This window comes from Aricia agestis, chromosome 4, assembly GCF_905147365.1.
Source record: "Aricia agestis chromosome 4, ilAriAges1.1, whole genome shotgun sequence".
Taxonomy (NCBI): Eukaryota; Metazoa; Arthropoda; class Insecta; order Lepidoptera; family Lycaenidae; genus Aricia; species Aricia agestis.
The window spans coordinates 9472764-9493591 of record NC_056409.1 but is presented as its reverse complement, the minus strand read 5'-3'; the positions used below and the strand labels follow the sequence as shown (position 1 = coordinate 9493591).

The window sequence follows — 20828 nt, the reverse complement described above, 5'->3', positions numbered from 1 at the left end:
TCTTACAAATTCTGTGTGTACTCTAATTTGTAGTTGAATGTAGCATTTTCCTTGGACCTGAGATTTTATTATAACTCATAACTTTCAGATATCTGCACTGCCTGTTTGATCAGACCAATTCGAGTTGAGTTTTTAATCATGTTATAATCATGTTTCTCGTGTGCATATTTAAATGTTTATTTTTAGCTAACACTCTTGTTTTGTTGTATCATTGATTTAATCATGTCAGATAATTATTTTATGAACAAATTGTGTCGGTGCATTGAAAGAAAACAAAGATATAACCACAATTCTATATTATTTATTATAATTTTATATGTTTTACACCTACTATTAATTTTTCTTCAGTCAAATAAATACATGTTTCAGATTGTTCCTTTAAAATAAATATCACTAAATTATACAAAGATTAAGCTATTTACATTATATCACAAATAGTGTTTAATGATTAATTATAATCTAATAGTAGTATCACTTCTACTTACAGTCTGTTCCGTCCACGAGACTCATCATCGTTCTCAGTACCACCACTATTACATACACCGGCTCCTACGACAAACGAACGCACTTACCTACTCCGATAAAGCATTTAAATGACTCGAATAATTTCCTATTGGTACAACACAGGCTCACTTCACAAAACATAAAGTTCACAGCTTCTCGAACGCTCTCGAGTTGGTCAGCATCTCCCTCGTCAGTCGCCACACCTGCTTGGCGGCGTTCTCCATGGCCGTCGGCGATTTCCCCTTGAACAAGTCGACGTGGGGAAGAAAGTAGTGCGGACATCTCCGGCACTGAAGCGACGATATCAACTGCAGGAAGATGCCGTTTATTCTGTCGCCGATGGCGCCTTCGTCCCACTCGTGCTCCCGCGGGTGCTTCTCGCACTCGTACAGCAGCAGCGTCTTCATGTGGTAGCACGTCACCGGGTTGCCCGGCAGGTCCAGGTGGCGGTCCCTGATCGTCTTCAGAATGCTCAAACATTTTCTGCGGCAGCCGCCCTGGAGCAATCTATTCTCAGCTTCGAAGAAACTCAACACCCACGCGTCACCCTCCATGGCCGAGTTTTTACCTTGCAGGGTGAGACACTCCTTCGACAGCAGATCGAAGCCCTCCGTTTTGACTTCGGCGACGATATTAGGATGCGGCCACGGTATCGTCGGCAGAGGCCAGTGTGCGGCGGACCTCGGCCACAGGCCGGCGCACTTGAAGGCCGGCGTTATCTGCACTATGTACCGCTCCCGTATCCTCAACTTCACTTCCGTCGTTTCGGCGATCATTTTCACACAGTCCCGGTACGAGCACTTGTCGCAGGCTTGCGCCACGAGAGTCTGGAAGCGCGATCTTATTTTTCTAGCTGACAGGTATCCGGAGGCGGTGATGAACTCGACCCAGAGGGACATGGAGCGCTTGCGGCCGTCGCTCAGCTTCAGCACGGCGCAGCCGGGGAGGGATCCGTCGTCGACAAAATTTAACACTCCCATCTGATTCAGATAGATGATGATTTCGAACTCGTGCGGGGACACCACTTCTAATCCGTCGAATCTTCCGTTGTAGTCGGTCAAGGAGGAAATAAATCTCGGCTCCTGCAGCTCCACTTCTTTGAGGACGTCCTGAACGATCCTGCATACTTCGTGGATCGTTTTCGCGATTTGCGCCTTACGGTTCGCGACGCGCTCATTGTAGTACTTGTTCATCTGGTAGACTAGCTTGGATTGAGCCGCCATCATTTCAGGTGGCACTAGCATCGTGGCTGTGTGCCCTCACCCGGTTCGCATGGCACGGTAGCGGCGTTACACGCACGCGCACGACACACAGACGCTTTCGGACTGAGCCGTGTCGATTCATGGAGCGGTGAAAGACGGTGCACGCCCCATGGGGAAGTGTGCCGGCGAATAAGACTACTGTGCGCCTTCTCTTTCTCGCCCGCGTGCGAGTGCGGCCTTAATATGAAACGGCTACATTTTTCTCCCCCGGTACTTTTGGAAGTATGAGTATTGATCGCGGCCTGACTCCGCCCCTCGGAGGTAGGTATTCGTAGCGGTAAGGTCGAGGTGATGGTAATTACATAATAGTGTTTGAGTGTTGCTCGTTAATTCGGTAGTCAAACCATGCCACTACTTTTAGGTGACTTTATTCTTTTTCTATCGTATTTTGCAGACTAAAATTTTAATTGTATATATTTATCAATTATTTTCAAAATTTGTGAAATATATCTAATAATTTATAACAATTAGTATGAAAAATCAAAATAACAATTGACTAAAGTATATTTTTTGTGAATAATGTGTCATTTCCATTTATAAGTACATTAATAAGCCCCAATTTCACCAACGTCTGTTAGTGTTAACAGCTTGTTAAAATGTCATGTCTTCACTTTCATTCATAAGAAAAACGAAAGAGGTAACGTGATACTAATTCGAGCGTTAACTTTATCAGTCGTTGGTGAAATTGGGGCTAAATTGTGTTATTTTGACAAAAAATTAACACTTAGGATATTCTGTGACTTAGGTAGTGTTTTTATTGGTTAATTCCTTAGAAAACTTGGTCTTCCTTGGGGGTCCCTGGTGTTAGCTTCCCAAATTCTTACTTGGTGATTTTATATATTTACTCACATGTATTTTCTAGATCTTTTTAACGCTTTTATTAGAATTATTTTAATTGGAACAATTTATGGTTTTTATTTTTTAACATGATTTTGCAAGCATTAGAAGTTTTATAGCCCTTAAAACTTTTAAAATCTTAGTAGGTGCCTGGCAAGATATTATTTATAAAATAAACTCAATAGTCAAACATAAGAAATACATTTAATTACTACCATGGCTTAAAATTCGTTCTGTAGTGTTTGCATGAGGAAGTAACAAACACTCACAGGACCTAGTACAGGGGTCACAAATTAGTTTTGCTTGAAGCCCGTTTCAAGAAATAAAGTGACCTTCGCGGTCCACACATAAAAAAAAATTTTTTTAAACAAATGTAATTTTACGGAAATTACTAATAACTAAGGTATTTATTTGTGTTAATGAATATAGTGACAATTTTAGTTGCTACATTTTCATCAGTAGGTATGTCGAGACCCAAATTAATTTTTTACGAAGTTCATCTTCGAACATGCTTGGTCCGCTCACAATAGGTTCGCGGTCCGGATGCGGATCGCGGTCCGCCATTTATTGACCCCTGACCTGATAGGTACCTGCTGTGGGGCTTTTTCTTATTTTCAGTAAGTGCAATTACAGCTAAAATTTTATACGTGGGAGAGCCATGCTTCGGCACGAATGGGCCGGCTCGACCGGATAAATACCACGTTCTCACAGAAAACCGGCGTGAAACAGCGCTTGCGCTGTGTTTCGCCGAGTGAGTGAGTTTACCGGAAGCCCAATCCCCTACCCTATTCCCTTTCCTACCCTCCCCTATTCCCTTCCCTTCCCTACCCTCCCCTATTACCCTATTCCCTCTTAAAAGGCCGGCAACGCACATGCAGCTCTTCTGATGCTGCGAGTGTCCATGGGCGACGGAAGTTGCTTTCCATCAGGTGACCCGTTTGCTCGTTTGCCCCCTTATTTCATTAAAAAAAAATATATACCTAACTTACTTATAAATAACTTGCTCGAAAGAAAAACAGAGTAATACTTTTATGTGACTATGCAATTTAGATTCAGCGTTTTATAATTAAAATACATGTTTTATGCACCGAAGAGAGGATCGACCACCTCCTTTTAAAATTAACACTTATATAGAGTTTAATCAATTTAGTCATTATTTGTGATAAAGTCTGCCGCACTTTATTTAAATTTTGAAAGAGCTACAACATATTTATTACCGGTCTACATGCCATGCCTCAATCAAATTTGTTACATTTTTGTATGTCATTTAAAAACCAACTTGTGTTAACCCTTAATCAGGCCCCATGTGCACTGGCATTAAAAAATATTTCTAAATATGGTGTGTTCTTAATTTTTACCTGTACAGTGTATGCCTAAGAACTGTTTCTTAAAAAATATTAAAATTAAGACAAAATCTAAGTGCAGTCGACGGGCATAGGGCATATAATTACCACTTTAACTTTGAATAATGATTTTTTCCAAAATGAATTGTTAAGTAAAAAATTTTTAGCTTCCATACGGAAGATACAAATATTGGTAATCAAAAAAGGTTTTATGAATTTAAAGAAAGACAAAGATCACTTTAAAACTCCAATTACCTAGGTGGTCGATAAATCGTAATATGCCTGATTAAGGGCCTAGATGCTTATAACTTATAAGTTATAAGTATCTAGGTCTACCTATCTCTCTCTACACTTAGTTAAGTGCAAACCAAATTCTAACAAAACTATAATGTTCAAAATTCAAACTAATAACATAATTTTTTACATAGAAGCTTAAAACCAGTCAAACAAGTAACCTGGCCTAACATTTTAATAATTTTAAGATTTTAAAAGGAGGCACCTATTTAATTATTTGCACTTTCTTAATATTACTGAAAATATATAAATACGTGTATAATGACGTATATTATATAAAGATGTCAAACTAATACCTAAATAGCTTATTTTTCGTATCTTTTTTACTTTTACATGCATCTACCTAATATGAATTGTTATGAAACAATTTAACCGCCCAAATTACTGTAATTTAAATTCTAAAAAAAACGTGTTCGAAAAAAGTGTGTAGGACAGTGAAACCATTAGGTACTAATATCTTATTTTGCTTAGTAGCTAAAGTTATTATTAGCTAACAACTCCTGTAAAAATTCTGCCTGGTCGAATTTTATACTAACTAATTTAGCAATCATTATCATCTCTCTAATCACCCACCAATTAGATCGAGGTTAGAACCGATAGACACATCTAAATAGCTCGTGTCGAAGTGTCGAAGCCGCTAATAGCGTCCCTATAAAGTAGAATACAATGAGCGGCGGTTAGACAACGCTCCCCTTCGGAATGCCTATTTCGGTGGGCACGATTGATGGCGAGGCGCGGCGTGATGGATGGCCTCACGCCGCTTGATTTACGCGACGTCTCCCCGCGATTCATGCGCCCCTGGTAGTTGGTACCTGGAAGCTGGGATAAAATTCCGCCGGAACTCGTCCGTTTTTGGTTGAGACCAAATCAGATGAAATAAATGAAGGTTACAAGGATTGAAGGTAAAGAAACTACGGAACCCTAAAAACAAAAGTTTAATTCTGTGAGGTGAGGTTTAAGACGGTGACATTGTGGTAATCCTAATAATGGCAAATCATTTTTTCAGAAACGTATAGATCATAGTATAGATAATGTTGCATTAGATTCATAAAACGAAAGAATGTTAAAGACGTAGCTACGATAAATTATTGTCTATGAAAAGACAATAAAATAGAGTGGGTGTTAGATTTCTTTTATTTAAACTTTAAAGAGTTAAATGTTTACACTGTAGCGCACGCGCGGTGGTGTCAAAATGGCGGGTGCGTGGCTCCGCCCACTTCCGCCGGATGTCCGCCATCTTCCCGCAACCCTTCGGAGGCTTGCAATATAAGTTAATACTTACGTCTCACGGTCTCGTGGTTTTGAGGTGTCCCTTTGTATTAGGATCAGCTGTTTGAATGATGGCCTTAAAATAGGGTTCAGTTTTTGTTGACGTTTAATTTACGATAATTTCGTAACATATTCCATTTATTTACTCTTTTTACAAAAGTGTAAAATTGCATTGACATAAATTATTGTAGGTAATGAAAAGATTTTGTGCAGAGTTTGTAGATAGACTCTTAAAAAAAATTAAGCCATTCATTCGCCTCAATAGGTACCTAACTACTATTAGGGGATGAAAAGAAAGGCGGAAAATATCATGCACCTTACTAAATATTACTACATAATATTATAGCTTGCCTGACCAGTAACGTTACTATGTATATTGTTACCGTTTGCTGCTATTATTTTGTCTGCCTCCTTTATTTTAACCTTCTAATGTTACGTTTTCGCGCTTTGCTGAAACACATTTTGTAATCAAATCAGAATACTTGGTCCTTCTGCTCTACACAGCGTGTATTGTCAAACATAAACGATGTCGTGTCGTATTGTTAATAGGACGTAAAACATCGTGACTCGAGAGTCGAGACCGCACAGCGCGACGCGACGCGACGTGTCCTATATTTAAACGTGCAAAATTTAAATTATCTCATATGGCTTTATTGTGATCTATCGTCTCTACAATTTTGTGTTTCAAGTATGACCATTGAAATTTGATCTTCAGCATTTTCTTTTCTTTTGTATTGGATGTATTGTTATATTGCAAGTTTCACATACTTACCTACAATTTTAATGGTAGAATACATCACAAACAATATATATTATTATAACACCTTTGTAAACTGCATTCTGTGAATAAATGATTTGATCGATTTGACCATTTGACTAGTTTCGATATGTACGAAATATTTTCTTTGATGTAGGTAGGTACTCGGTACTCACTATTCAATAAATTATACAATTTATTTATTAACAAGGCCATAAACTGATGTCAACATTTGCGATAATTTAGCAATAGGTTACATTCAACAACATTATCGGCAACACAAAAAGTAATGATTTACAACGAACACATAATAGAGACACTAATGTTATCTACGACAGTATAAATAATTTCAACGGCACAACACTATCGCTAATGTCTATTAATCCGTCTAATATCGTTTAAACGTACACGATTAGAGCGAGATGTTGGCCAACATGTGCCTCTCGACTCCTCCGGCCAACGGTTATTTACGAGCACAGACGACGCACATTATTATTACGCCTAAACTGTTTGGATGTATGTCACTTGCGATATCGTTTAACTAGAGATAAAAAGATACGATAGAGAGCGCAATATCAGCCGGTGTGTTGTATTTATGGTGGATTGAATTTGCTATCGTGTTGTATGAGAGATGGGCCCAGAGGGACATCTATCTTCCCCCACCGCTGTTTACAGACTGACGCCGCGCCCGCCTCTCCGCCCGGGGGTGGGGGTAACGCCCCGCCCTCTCCGGAACGCGCCCTGAAATACGTCCAGCGCAAGTGTAACTGGCAATTAAACTTCAGTCTTAATATGCTCCACGTAGAGTTCCTTTCTCGATGTCCCTTCTCCCGTTGCACATTAGTTTTGCGCGACGCGTACCTTTTTTTTTGGATAATTATTTTTCTTGCAACGTGGAAGATATTTTTGTGCGCCGTACCGGTAATTGGATTCAGGCGGTTCGTCCGAGCCACCTCGTCCCTCACACCAAAATACAACTTAGCAACAACAGTCTCTACCCTTTTCGCAATAGTCTCCAGAATCGGATGAATTCGTATCGATTTCGAGGATTTCGCTGGTTGTTCGTTCAGCGACGATTGAGTCGTCATGTCGAGTATAATTATTATAAAGATTGGAGATAAAAGCTCCACGTATCTGTTTTGTTGCGATTCGGTTTTTATTTAAATTGCTAGCGGTCCTTTTAACTGGTTAAATTTTTGTTCGTTTTCTTACACTCGATCAGAGTTTCAAATATGTAAACATAATATTATGTTTGGTAATTGCGATACGTAACTTAGCCACCTAGAAAGGTATAAAGAGTTTTCTTGTAAGGTTATAAAGTAGGTACGCAGGAACATCTGGAATCCTTATAAGTTATAACAATAATATGGAGGTATTACTCTAAATTGTAATTAGGTAGGTACCTACACACTTCAAAGTTTCTAGAAAAAAGAATATTTTAATTTTTAATAAGACATAATGATGACAGGAAAATTATCTCTCAAGTCAAAAAAAATCTCTTGCAAAATTTTCAGATTTTTTTAAAATATATTTATAGGAGATAAATTAAATGGATAGGTAATAAGTAAGTTATTGGATAAAGATCAAGAAAAACTGTGATTTAACAATAAAGGTTATATGACTTATAACTAGTCGTTTTTCCATAAAATAAATAACCTCTTTTAATTTGATAGAAAAACATATCTTTGAAATAAATTATTATCAAAATTGTATACTTTATCAAAATTTGGCATTTTTCTTCAAAATTAAAATACCATAAGCATTCACTCATAAATATTTTCAGCATTTAAAAGCCATTAAAATTACTTACCGTAAACTGGACTAGCTCATTAGTTTGAAAGTTACACCTGAATATAAAATAACAATAGGTGTGAAAAGATTTTAGTTTTTAGTTTTGTAAATTCTCGAAAAAATGTAGTCATCAAATTATCATTCAAAACTTAAAAAGGCAAAAACAATAGTGCCTAGTTTTTATTACAATTGCCAGATGACATCCGTAACTCTGCAAAATTCGTTTATATCGCGGGAACCGTACATTTTCCTGAATAAAAACTATTCTACGTCCTTTTACGGGACTGGAAAGTATCAGCACACCAAAGATCAAAATCAGTTCAGCGGTTTAAACGTGAAGAGGCAACAGATAGACTTCAGACATACTTAGGGCCAGTTTCACCACTTCCTGATAAAGTGCCGAATTGGCTATTCACAACTTTTTTGACAGATTCTCCATACTTGATCTTTCAAGTTAATTGGTGGATAGCCTATTCGGCGCTCATCAGGAAGTGGTGAAACAAGCCCTTAAGCATTTATGATATTAGTAGGTTTGAATATTTTATGCAGAATTAATGCCTTGTTTGATCCACTCTACTTTACCTACCTAAAACCGATCAAGAACGAGGCTGCAATAAAAAATTTGCTGAATTGAGGAACAGATGTCAAACAATAATTAGATGAGTCGAAAAGCCAATATTATTAAATTAGATAATCTACTACACGTGTTCTGCGCGCCTGGTACACCGGACGCTGCGTGTGGATGGCGCCACCACCAATTTCCGGATCTCTTAGACGAGTCTATATTAGCTGGACAGTGGACACATTTAAAATTAAAAAGATGCCATTGAAATAAATTCTGTAATCAACAAAACTTGGTTGACTACTGTACCCTAAAACGGAACCCTAACCAGCTGATTTTTAGGGTTCCATAGCCAAATGGCAAGCGGAACCCTTATAGATTTATCATGTCTGTCTGTCTGTCTGTCTGTCTGTCTGTCCGTCCGTATGTCACAGCCACTTTTCTCTGATACTATAAGAGCTATACTATTGAAACTTGGTAAGTAGATATAGTCTGTGAACCGCTTTAAGATTTTGATACAAAATTGGAAAAATTATTGAAAATTTTAGTGGTCCCCATAGATACAACTGAAACAAAAAAAAAATTCATCTAACCTATGCGTGCGGGGTATCTATGGATAGGTCTTCAAAAATTATATTAAGGTTTCTAATATCATTTTTTTTATAACCTAAATAGTTTGCGAGAGAGACTCTTCCAAAGTGGAAAAATGTCCCCCCCCCCCCACCCTCTAACTTCTAAAGTAGGGGCATGATAAGTCTAAAAAATATATATGATGTACATTACTATAAAAACTACCAACGAAAATTGGTTTGAACGAGATCTAGCCAGTAGTTTTTTTATACGTCATAAATGGTAGGTAAACCTTAATTTAACTTTCATTAAATCAACTGAAATATGAAAATAAATCAAAAACCTCTTAATTTCATAAAAATAAACCTTATTGCTGCTGCGGAACCCTTCATGGGCGAGTCCAACTCGCACTTGGCCGGTTTTTTGTATATTGGTAGGTTAATAGTTATTTAATTTAAGAGTAACCTTGTCCTACAAATAAAACAATCCATATTTTAGGACCATCAAGTCAAAGTATGAAATCCTTTCTATCTCTGTTAGCTACCACTTTCGAGATTTTTCGAAAATAAAAATTTTTTTCGTCTTACCAAAACTCACAAAAAATTAGGTTGTTACGAGTAGTAATCACAAAAAATGTTGTTCTAGGGCTCCCTCACTATTATGTCTATTGACCGATGCTTGTTCATGTATCCAGATATAGTTACGACATTACCAAGAGATGTCACATACCATTACTCATTTAACTACGACGCTGCATTCCATCCTAACATCTCGTTCGAAATACTCTACAATTTACATAGAAATTTATTACCGAAAGTCGAAACCCCGACAAATCACTGCGGCGAAGAAAAAACGAGGAAGAGCCGAGGCGGGAAGTAGTTAATCGCTCATAATCCTATCACGACACATCGTAACTTGAGCCGCGCCGCTGATCCCGCGAAATCCCGCGAAATCCCGCAAAATCCCGCAACACCACGTGTAATATACGCCAACCTGTCGCGCGACGATGACAGAACGAGTAAATTTATTTTGTACCCGTTGTAGGGCCAATTGGTAAATCGTTAATTTTATTGGTTAATGGCAAATGTGCTGTTTGCGTTTTTGGACCAAAAATATTAGTAGCTGTTGCTACTTGCTAACTCTTTCGCTTAGAAGACTAGACTAGAAAAGTTGGTACATTTGCAAGTTGTTTATTATTAGATTTTTTATTAACATACCACCTTCTTGACTGAGTATTCATAGTTTTTGGAAGTTTTTGGAACTACTTATATTATTATTGTCTATGTGTATTTGACGCAATAAATAGTTAAACTTAAATAGCACTATGAAATAAAATATGTTACAAAAAAGTTACTAAATAAGGAAATAAGCAATGAGAAAAACTTAATCATCGTTAATCATTATTGTAGATTAATGCTCGTGAGTCATGAACTCATGACTTATTATTTTATAGCCAATGTCCAAGCTATTTATTGCGAGTGACCAAATAAAAAAGCGACGATAAAGAACAGAACATAATTAGAAATGGTTCATCGCTCCACCGTCGTGTAATTTAACAGTTTCAATAAATTCATTAAGTTTTATAGTGAAAGTGTGCAATGTGAACGCATGTAAAAACTCCCATAACGCCAGAAATAGTCCGCGCCAGAGACGCGATGACAGGGAATTTATGAACCATTCGAGATGACTAACTGCGAAATGGGGACTGATTGCCCCTACCACGCGCTCGCGATCGAAAATATCTCGAACCTATTTTGATTGACCGTTTCCAAATCACTACACACAACACATCACATGGAAATGGTTAACTTAATAATGTTTGTAAAATTCAGATCCAAATACCATGCTACACCCAGTAAGTACTGCTAGTTGCAAATCGTAGACGACAACTACTTAAATAATAATTATTAGGTTTTTGGCCTACAGATGAATAATATTCAAAATGAAGTTATTCTTTCACAATAATGTAGTTTAACTTTACATATTTTTATGACTATCATATTATTCATAATAACAAGGATTTCTTGTTATCTTTTGGTATCACATACGTCACTTTTTGCTTATCCGGGGGCAGGGGAATGCTCTGAGTTCTAACTGAAAAAAACTCGCCTGGAAGGGTTTCTGGTTTCAGGCGGACCGAGAAATTGAACGTAAGCAGCTGTAACATCGATTTTCCTTATGAAATATAGAATTTTAGAGTTTCCTGACAAAATGCTTGCGAAAACCCATGGTAAAGTTATTAATAATAGAGGCAGCGTGTTCGAATCCCGGCCGACTGTGATGTACGAGTATTTAATTAGTGTTTCCTCTGGGCGGCCACCGCGCCGTGCCGCGACCGTAGCGCGAACGTTTACTGGAATTACTTTAAACGATTTTGATACATATTATTTTCTTTTAGCGCGACAGCTAATGGAAGGATTATTTTTGGAAAATGAAATCTTGTTCGTTTATGCTTAGTTATTAGCAGCTTCGCACTTGAATTTTGAAGCACATGTTGAATTCATAATGATGACTTTAAGAAGTGTGTATATAAGTATGCAAATACTTATGGCGTATTATTTACAACATTTTTCCTTTTTGATCGACTCTTTGTTAGTTAGGCTTACTTTTTTGGAAATTTAAAGATTGTAAATAACGTAATTAATAAAGATCTGTGTGTATGATATTTCAATAAAAAAAATACGGAAATACTTGGCATAAATATTTGTTAAGGGACACCGGGATGTGCCGACAAATCTTCAATTCTCCAGGGATTTCGTGGAATCGAACCGGTGCCTTCTCTCTCACGCTCGTAAAATTTCATACTTGATGTCAGCTGATAGGCGCTAGTTTATACTAATAATAAAAAATCGGCCAAGTGCGAGTCGGACTCGCGCACGAAGGGTTCCCTACCATTATATAGCCAAGTTAGGCTAGAATTTGTGTTTTTTGTATGGGAGCCCCCATTAAATTATTATTTTATTTAAATATTATTATTAAATATTAAAGTACACATAAAACTAAGGATTGTGTGAAAAATTCAAGTAACTACCTGTGGCTGTTATTGATATAGAGCAAAAAAGGCCAAAAAATCACGTTTGTTGTATAAGAGCCTCCCTTAAATATTAATTTTATTTTGTTTTTAGTAGTTGTTGTTATAGCGGCAACAGATATATAGGTACAATCTGTGAAAATTTCAACTTTCTACCTATTACCGTTCTTGAGTTACAGCCTGGGGACATACAGACAGACAGACGGACAGACGGACAGACAACGAAGTCTTAGTAATAGGGTCCCGTTTTTACCCTTTGGGTACGAAACCCTAAAAAGCAAAAAGTGTAAGGTGTTGTTGGGATGTTCGCATTGCCTCTATCGACTTTTTCAGGGGCTGAAATTTGTGTAAGGCTTCTTCTTCTTCTGGCGAGAAACATTTTAAATTCAGACATTCTCTACCAAATCTGAGTCTTTGTTTCAGTAACCTACCTACTGTAGTAGGTATATCAACTTTTTTGTAATAATTGTTGTGGTTACTATAATTATTTTATTTTAAAATTTTATTGCACAATTATTTACGTAAATAAGTATGTGGGCGTCAGTAAGATTAAAGGCACGCCGCAGCCGCGTATGTGTTTGCAAAAATATCCTTTAATTTATAACATTAGAATTATACGATTCTTGCAATATTTTACATTAAAGCTCGTACTTAGAAATTTGTTTAGCTATTCAAAGAATCGAGAATTAAATTTATATTCGAGTCGGGTTTCACAGGAAATTTTACAAAATTCCGCTTTACGAGTAAATTGATATAATCTTCAGGTGTCGAGGAATGTAATACATTACCACTTATCTACATAAAACATCTATAAAGTTAATAGTGAAACAGAAAATTAATTAACGTTCAGTATTTACATAAGCTTATGTACGACGTCGATGCCACATTACTTATAGAGACAGTAAGTTGCGCCTGCTCTATATTCTTCTGTAGAGATTGAAGGTACAATATGTGGCTTGTTAGGGTTCCGTACCCAAAAGGGTAAGAACGGGACCCTATTACTAAGACTTCGTTGTTTGTCCGTCTGTCTGTCCGTCTGTCTGTCTCCAGGCTGTATCTCAAGACGGTTCTTGAGATACAGCCAGAGAAACAGCGGTGCTATAGCTAGACTTCTGAAATTTTCACAGATTGTGTATATCTGTTGCCGTTATAACAACAAATACTGAAAACTAAATGAAAATAATATATATGAGGGGCTCCCATACAACAAACGTGATTTTTTTGGCCTTTTTCGCTCTATATCAGTAGTGGCAAAAGTAGGGACTTGAATTTTTCACACATTCTTTTGTTATATGTGTAATTTAATATTTAATAATAATATTAAAATAAAATATAAATTCAAGGGGGGCTCCCATACAAAAAACACAAATTTTTAGCCTATTTTTGCTCTGTATCGGTACGGAACCCTTCGTGTGCGAGTCCGACTCGCACTTGGCTTTAAAACTAAACATATATAAAATTGGCAAAATCTTAAATAATATTAAGTGTCGCTAGTACGTAAATATTTTTTTCGGTGTCATTAGTTTTCACTGATGACACTAATGAAAAAATACTTTGCATTTTTTTTCCATCCAAGGAAATTATCCTTCTCAATAAAATTTATTGAGAAGAGTATGTGAATTAATTATTCTTGTAAGTCTATCACTTATTTTCTTTCTATGGTAAAGATAAATTTAAATAAATCAATTAATATAAAATAAAAAAATAATTGCCCTTTTATAGGAGGCGGTGGGCAGATGCGATTAATGCGAGCTCATTACAGTATCTAAAGCATTTAACAGTTTCACTAGTGAGTGTGTTGCTTGACAATTTTGTAGTAAACTTTCAAATGTAGAGTCAGAAGAGAAATGAAAATATTTATACTTAGATTTATGTACCTAATTTCGTCAGGAATGTTGATATAAAACAAAATACTTTTAAAAAGTTGCTTACATTAACCTAGTGAGGTCAGAGGCTAAGAATAATAATAATAATATCTATGGACGCTTCACACCACGTCAGTCTGGCCCCGTGGCTAGTACCTGGAGGACTTGTGTTACGGGTACCAGACAACGGAAATATATTTAATACTTTTATACTATACATATATTTAAGATTTTTATTATCTAGGTACTTAGCACGGGGCCGGACTGACGTGGTGTGAAGCGTCCATAGATTATTATTATTATTATTATTATATGATACACATATTTAATAAGAAGAGTATTAAAATACCTCTTTGATTGCCTATGGGATGAATAACCTTCAAATTAAAAAAAAACTGTTTTACTGACGTGAAAGCTTATGCCATAATAAATAATCCCACCAAAAACATAAAATATGTAAAAAAGGAGAGCCAAGTTCAATACAAACATTATGCTAGTCTATGGGCTTCGCTGTAAAAAGAATGATGATTTAAATTAGTGCCAAGTTCTATGTAAGATCGAAATATCTATTTATAGGAACCAAATTTAAAGAAGCCAGTTTTCATTACATCAGTCATTTCATAAAGTTATTTAACATTTTAATTCTGATAAAAACTGTCCAAGTCAAATCTAACCTACTTTAAGATCTGTACTATAAGATCTGTCTGAAAGTCTAAAGTTTGGTATGGAGATAATGGAGATTTACATAGGTATATCTCCATACCCAGAACAATCGATACAAGCAGTTTGGGCGTGAAGAGCTAACAGACAGATAAGATACACTTTTGCATTTATAATATTAGTATGAAATTGTAGTGTAAATTAAAGTATTAAATTGTGGTGTGATGTTGTGTTGCTTTATCCACTACTTTGGCAAAATCGCCTTCCTTTTGGCCTCATATTTACATTATACTTACTACTTAACGATGATGGTTCTAATAAGTAATAATATTTTAAATAGAATTGAAGCTGTGGACAGTAGGTACGTCAGTTTTTTCACCGTCGTCAGTTCGTCCTTAATGGGGACACTAGTCACCGTTCTGAGCTTTATTTACGACCGCGATACCATCGATAGCCTGCAGAGTGCTGTGAGCCTAGTACAACCACCATTTCAACCTGTCAGCTATGAAAGAAATCGCGACTTTTCAGCGCTTCTAAATTTTGTATTAATTTAAAATTCAAATTGTAAAGAAATCAGGGCCGCAGCAGTGTAGATTACGGACGTAGTATTTGGTCGCTGAAAAATTTTTTTATTACAAATTAGAGCTGGCGCGCACTACGACTTTTAGTCGCCCGATTATTTTACCGACCGAACAAAATTCAAATAAAATGTCACTTTATGAAATAGGCTATAGGTTTCATTTTCTACCGACATTGGTCCCATGCCGCCGCTGCTTTTCAGTGGCGTAGAGCAAAATGAAACCTATAGCCTATGTCATAAAGTGACATTTTATTTGAATTTTTGTAGATCGGTAAAAGAATCGCGCGGCAAAAAGTCGTAGTGCGCGCCAGCTCTTATACACGATATTATTTATCTGCTTAGTATTTCTCAAAGCAAAGTGTGATCCGAAGAATTCAATAGCGTATGTAATCAAAATATTACCAAACTTTTCATAATACTGTATAATATTACAATTATATTTTTTTTCAGACAGACTTTATATTTTTATTACCTACTGAAATTAACATTTCAAACAAAGAAAACACAAAAAATTAAGCGATGATTGTTCCCCTTACGAATAAAAGTTTTTGTCGATAAAAAAAATTGCTGTAATTAATGGTATAATAAAGCTTACTTCATATTAATCTTCTCACAATAATTAAGGGGGCGACTAAAGTGTCGATTTTATAATTCATTTTCACACCCCGCCCCGCATTGTTTCATTTTCTAAAATTATATTATATATCCGAGAATTCGATCTGAGCAAAAACACGATACCTTAAAATTTTCTCGATAGAAAAAAAAACACAAAGATGCATCTAATTTTCACGAATTTTTCATTTATTGCCATAACCGTGCATTGAACTAAGTTAATATTCACATTGTATAATATTCTATCATTGAAAGATCGACCTAGCGGATTTTTAAAATGTTGTATATTTATCGAGTTATTGAGAAAAAACAAATTTGGCGATGAATCCGCGTCGTCCTTTTTCACCTGGCATGATATGAAAGACGGGCGTGAGTGTGAACTGTGAAGAGAGAAGGACGGTGTTTGATTTTTTGGGTTAGTCGCCCTCTTAATTCGTTTTGTAAAACAGCACCCCTATCTATATTAAAAAAAAAAAGCTGTGGTGTTTATTCTGTACTGCATAATTGTCTATACTTACTAGGTTAACTATCGTCAATGAAAATCTATGCATTCAATATTGCGTATTATGTTTTCTGTTTTTCGCCAAGAGTTTCTGTATAAAATACCTCTAATGTTATACTGATTTGAGTTTTAGTGGTTTTCTAGTAGAAAACTCAAAATCAAAAAGTAAATGCCCGGAATCACTCAAAGGCATCGTAGGCACGACGTTAAAAAGTATTTATTGCTAAGTTATCTCCACATACTCAATACCTATGGACTAAAATATATATTTCGACGAAGAATGAAAGGACTCTGATTAACTTTAACAGACGTTGGTGAAATTGGAATCAAGTCTCAGTTCTGTACGCCGATTCTACTACAACAAATTTGGCTAGATTATACAAAAAAAATATAGGGACACAGCTCAAGCCTTGCTTAAATTTCTTGAATGATGAAATGAAAAAGTACTTAAATTGGTTAACTTTTGGAGAATAAATCCTCGGGACAACGAATCGTTGATTTTCTGTTCTTTTATTAGAATTTTGTCGTGTTGTCTCTATCGCGCTCTGCGGGGGGTGGCTTGAGGTTAGGGAGACAGCAATAGATTTTACAAATACTTGTTTTTCATTTATCTAGCCCTTGGTGTATCCTCTCCGTTTCGTGTCAAGCAGCAAAATTGCATGCTCATATTAAAATAGATAAAAACATTGGCTTGACGAGATAAAAATACCATTCTGTAGTTTCATAGGAAACGAACTGGGAAAGAAGCTGCAATAATGCATTAAATAGCAGAATAGGAGTGCTGTATGTATGCTGAGTGCTTGATGAATACATCGTCGCCCGCTCTCGCATGCTAAGGTGATTCCGGGCTAATCGCTTGGCAATCTCTGCCTCGACGATCGCGACAATTTATCGCCTGACGATATCATCTCCTCGAGCATACTAAGTGATATTAGAATAATATAGGACCTGCGATAACTGGACGTAGGCATTCTAACAGGATTGATGTGAGAACCAGGCGCGCAGGAGCGGTGCCAGCAATATAAATACAGTCGGTCATCACTCATCAGCATTCAGCATGCAGACATCAATCGATCGTAGTCGAACTGAATATTGCGATTCGTAGATTATGCATTTGATTGCTATCATTTTTTGTTTAAAACTATAATCATTATCAAAAACATTTTCTGTTACGTAAGAAGATAGCGAAAACACAATCATTCTCATGTTACCTGTCAACATTTCACCAGTTCCCCTAAATATTAGGGATTCCGAACAGAGCAGTAATTAGTTTAGATTATGACAGCAGCACGTGTCGTACTCCCACAATCTCGGTGTCGTGACCGGGGGCTATTAGGGATGCTGATACAATGGTACCCGGTGCGCAGAATACACGCAGAGGATAATTTTTTATCTGTTGACTGTTTTTTTTTTTAATTATAAAATTGTGGCCGTCTATGGACTATTCGTCCATATCCTTTTTTGTTATTTTTTTTTTTTTATGAAATAAGGGGGCAAACGAGCAAACGGGTCACCTGATGGAAAGCAACTTCCGTCGCCCATGGACACTCGCAGCATCAGAAGAGCTGCAAGTGCGTTGCCGGCCTTTTAAGAGGGAATAGGGTAATAGGGGAGGGTAGGGAAGGGAAGGGAAAAGTTGAGGGTAGGGAAGGGAATAGGGTAGGGGTTAGGGGATTGGGCCTCCGGTAAACTCACTCACTCGGCGAAACACAGCGCAAGCGCTGTTTCACGCCGATTTTCAGTGAGAACGTGGTATTTATCCGGTCGAGCCGGCCCATTCGTGCCGAAGCATGGCTCTCCCACGTATAAAATGTTATTTTATTATTTCGATTTTTCGCACCAAGGATAATTGGAATAATATTATGAATTTTAATTAATTGTGGTCCATCACGCCATGGACACTTTTTTTTTTTAGCTTAATATATTATATATTAAGCTATTATAAATATATATTTATTGTTTTATAAATTACATAATAATAATATTAATGTTTTGAACGGTGAGGTCCCAGTCGGTGTGGCGGCCAGTAGGTCCGACATTTTCCGATTTCCTTAGATTTTATGCTGCTCCACCCTTTGCCTTTAAATGTTGTGACATTGGCTTGGTGGAGAGGGGTCACTCAAGCTGGGTGGAGTTTCTAGGGTGTTAAAGAGATATCGTTCTGTGTCGAATCTACCCGCCATGTGGCTTAGGACTTTATCGTTCCTGTCTTTTATAGCCATTTTTATGTTATAATCTTTTATGTGTTCGATTGACACCATTGTGGCTCTTTTTATGAAGCTTGCCACAGCGTCTCCATCAGTGTCAGTGTAATAGACACAGGTGTTAGTGTGCCGGGATATGGCTACAACTGCATGAGGAACGCTGTCATGGATTGCCAGCTTTCGGGACTTGGTCTGTATGATGATCACCGAGGGACTCGTTAATGACCCTGAGATTCATGGATTGTGAGGACGCGAGAGTCCGTTCCCGATCCATAGCCTGTATCAGTGAGGGCTGGCTTCCAGACTGTTTGTTCCCATGTGTGATATGTGGGATTTGATGCTGACTCTACGTTAACTATAAAACCTTGTTTTTGTTCGGAATCCAGAAGGATAAAGATTTCAGAACTGCCTTTTAGGTAAATAAAACACATCATTTTGTCTCTGTGGTGGTGTTTTATGAAAGCGCAATACTGATTATTTTAATTTTTCTTAAGTACCTAACTTAGAATTCGTATATCTAAAATCATAGAAAAGGCAAGTTGAAGTGTAATAATTTCACTATGAGGTCGATGGGAACATTCTGCAGAAATGCTTCCGATACGTAACATCTATTAATCTGGGCTAGAGAATCCTAGACTTAGTGAAATCAAATTTTTCGTATAAGTTACCCCTACAATAAAAGCAATCTGTTAAAAATATGCAACTTCACAATCCAAAGTACTACAACACAAATAAATGAGGGTCGGATTGCCACGAAGGGCTCCGGTAAGCACAGAGACGTGTGACAAATTGCGTTACAATTGGACCGGACGCGCCCTCGCGCGTTGTTTGTGTCTAATGAGAGTACAAAAAGGGCCCAAAACATCGACGCGCCCTTTTTTAGTCTATTTCTGTTGCACCACCACGTCTTTGTTTGTATTATTTGAAATTCAAACCAGATGATGATAGAAATGATTTTTCCTGAATTTTTGTGCTTTAGTATTATGTATAATTTTAAGCCTTACTATTAAGAGCTCACCCGACTCTAAAAATCAAACATCGTCCTTCTCTCTTCACACTCACGCCCGTTTTTCATATGCCAGGTGAAAAAGGACGGCGCGGAATCATTGCCGAGTTAGTTATACTTGAATAAAAGACGAACTATAATGATTATGAAAAAAGTGTTTTGAGCAAATTTAGGTTTTATCAATACCTTTTTAGATATTAAAAAATATTAAAGAAAAGACAGCAAACTTCGAAGATCCAAGCAAAAATGTGTCTAAAACAAGGTTTTTTGTAAAAAAGAAACTATGGAGCATTTTTTGAGTAATCGTGTTTTCGTCTTGAGCATTTAATCTTTATGAACTGAAGTTACTTGTGTCAAAAAATCAGTTTTCTAGACCTTACAGATTTTGAGATCTAGGTTAAAGTATGTAGTCAAGTTAGGGTCATATGGGCTCTTAAGAAATACAGCTATTATGCTAGGTAAGTGTCGTTTCCACGACTACGGTTATTTAGAGCCAAAATCTATCCGCGGTGTATCGAGTAGGTATCGACCTTTTGCGGATATTCAGTAACATAATAATATTATACACCTACTGTATGAAAGTGCATACTTGTTGGTGTGAATTTACATTTTACCGAGCGTATATATATTTTTTTGATTAGGGGGGCAAACGAGCAAACGGGTCACCTGATGGAAAGCAACTTCCGTCGCCCATGGACACTCGCAGCATCAGAAGAGCTGCAGGTGCGTTGCCGGCCTTTTAATAGGGAATAGGGTGATAGGGTAAGGATGGGAAGAGAAGGGAATAGGGGAGGGTAGGGAAGGGAATAGGGTAAAGGATTGGGCCTCCGGTAAACTCACTCACTTGGCGAAACGAGCCGGCCCATTCGTGCCGAAGCATGGCTCTCCCACATCTATTAGAGTATGACTATGTCTTTCAGTAGTGTATAATATAAGTTAATATAAGTCTTAACTCAATTAAGTAGCTACATAAATAATTACATAAAAAAAACCTAGATATAATTCCTATTTCCTAGTGCAGAAACATCTAATCGCCCCTAGTTAAATGTGATGGTAACTAACACATTATGACTAGAAACATCTTTTTAACATAACCCTTAGCATGCGGTATGTAATTAATAAAGTCGACGAATCAATAAATGAAATTATCGATAAGATATAAAATTAATTATTTTATCG

General features: G+C 37.0%; 2 protein-coding genes across 5 annotated transcripts in view; one reads left to right on the top strand and one right to left on the bottom strand.

The window, feature by feature from the left end:
* Positions 1–20828, top strand: part of LOC121725862 (neurobeachin) — a 385885-nt gene that overhangs the window by 295086 nt on the left and 69971 nt on the right. The window lies entirely within an intron of this gene.
* LOC121725867 (protein mab-21) lies at positions 282–1821 on the bottom strand. Its single transcript, XM_042113012.1, has one exon. The coding sequence runs from the start codon at positions 1746–1748 to the stop codon at positions 651–653; it is 1098 nt and encodes a 365-aa protein (XP_041968946.1). The 5' UTR covers positions 1749–1821; the 3' UTR covers positions 282–650.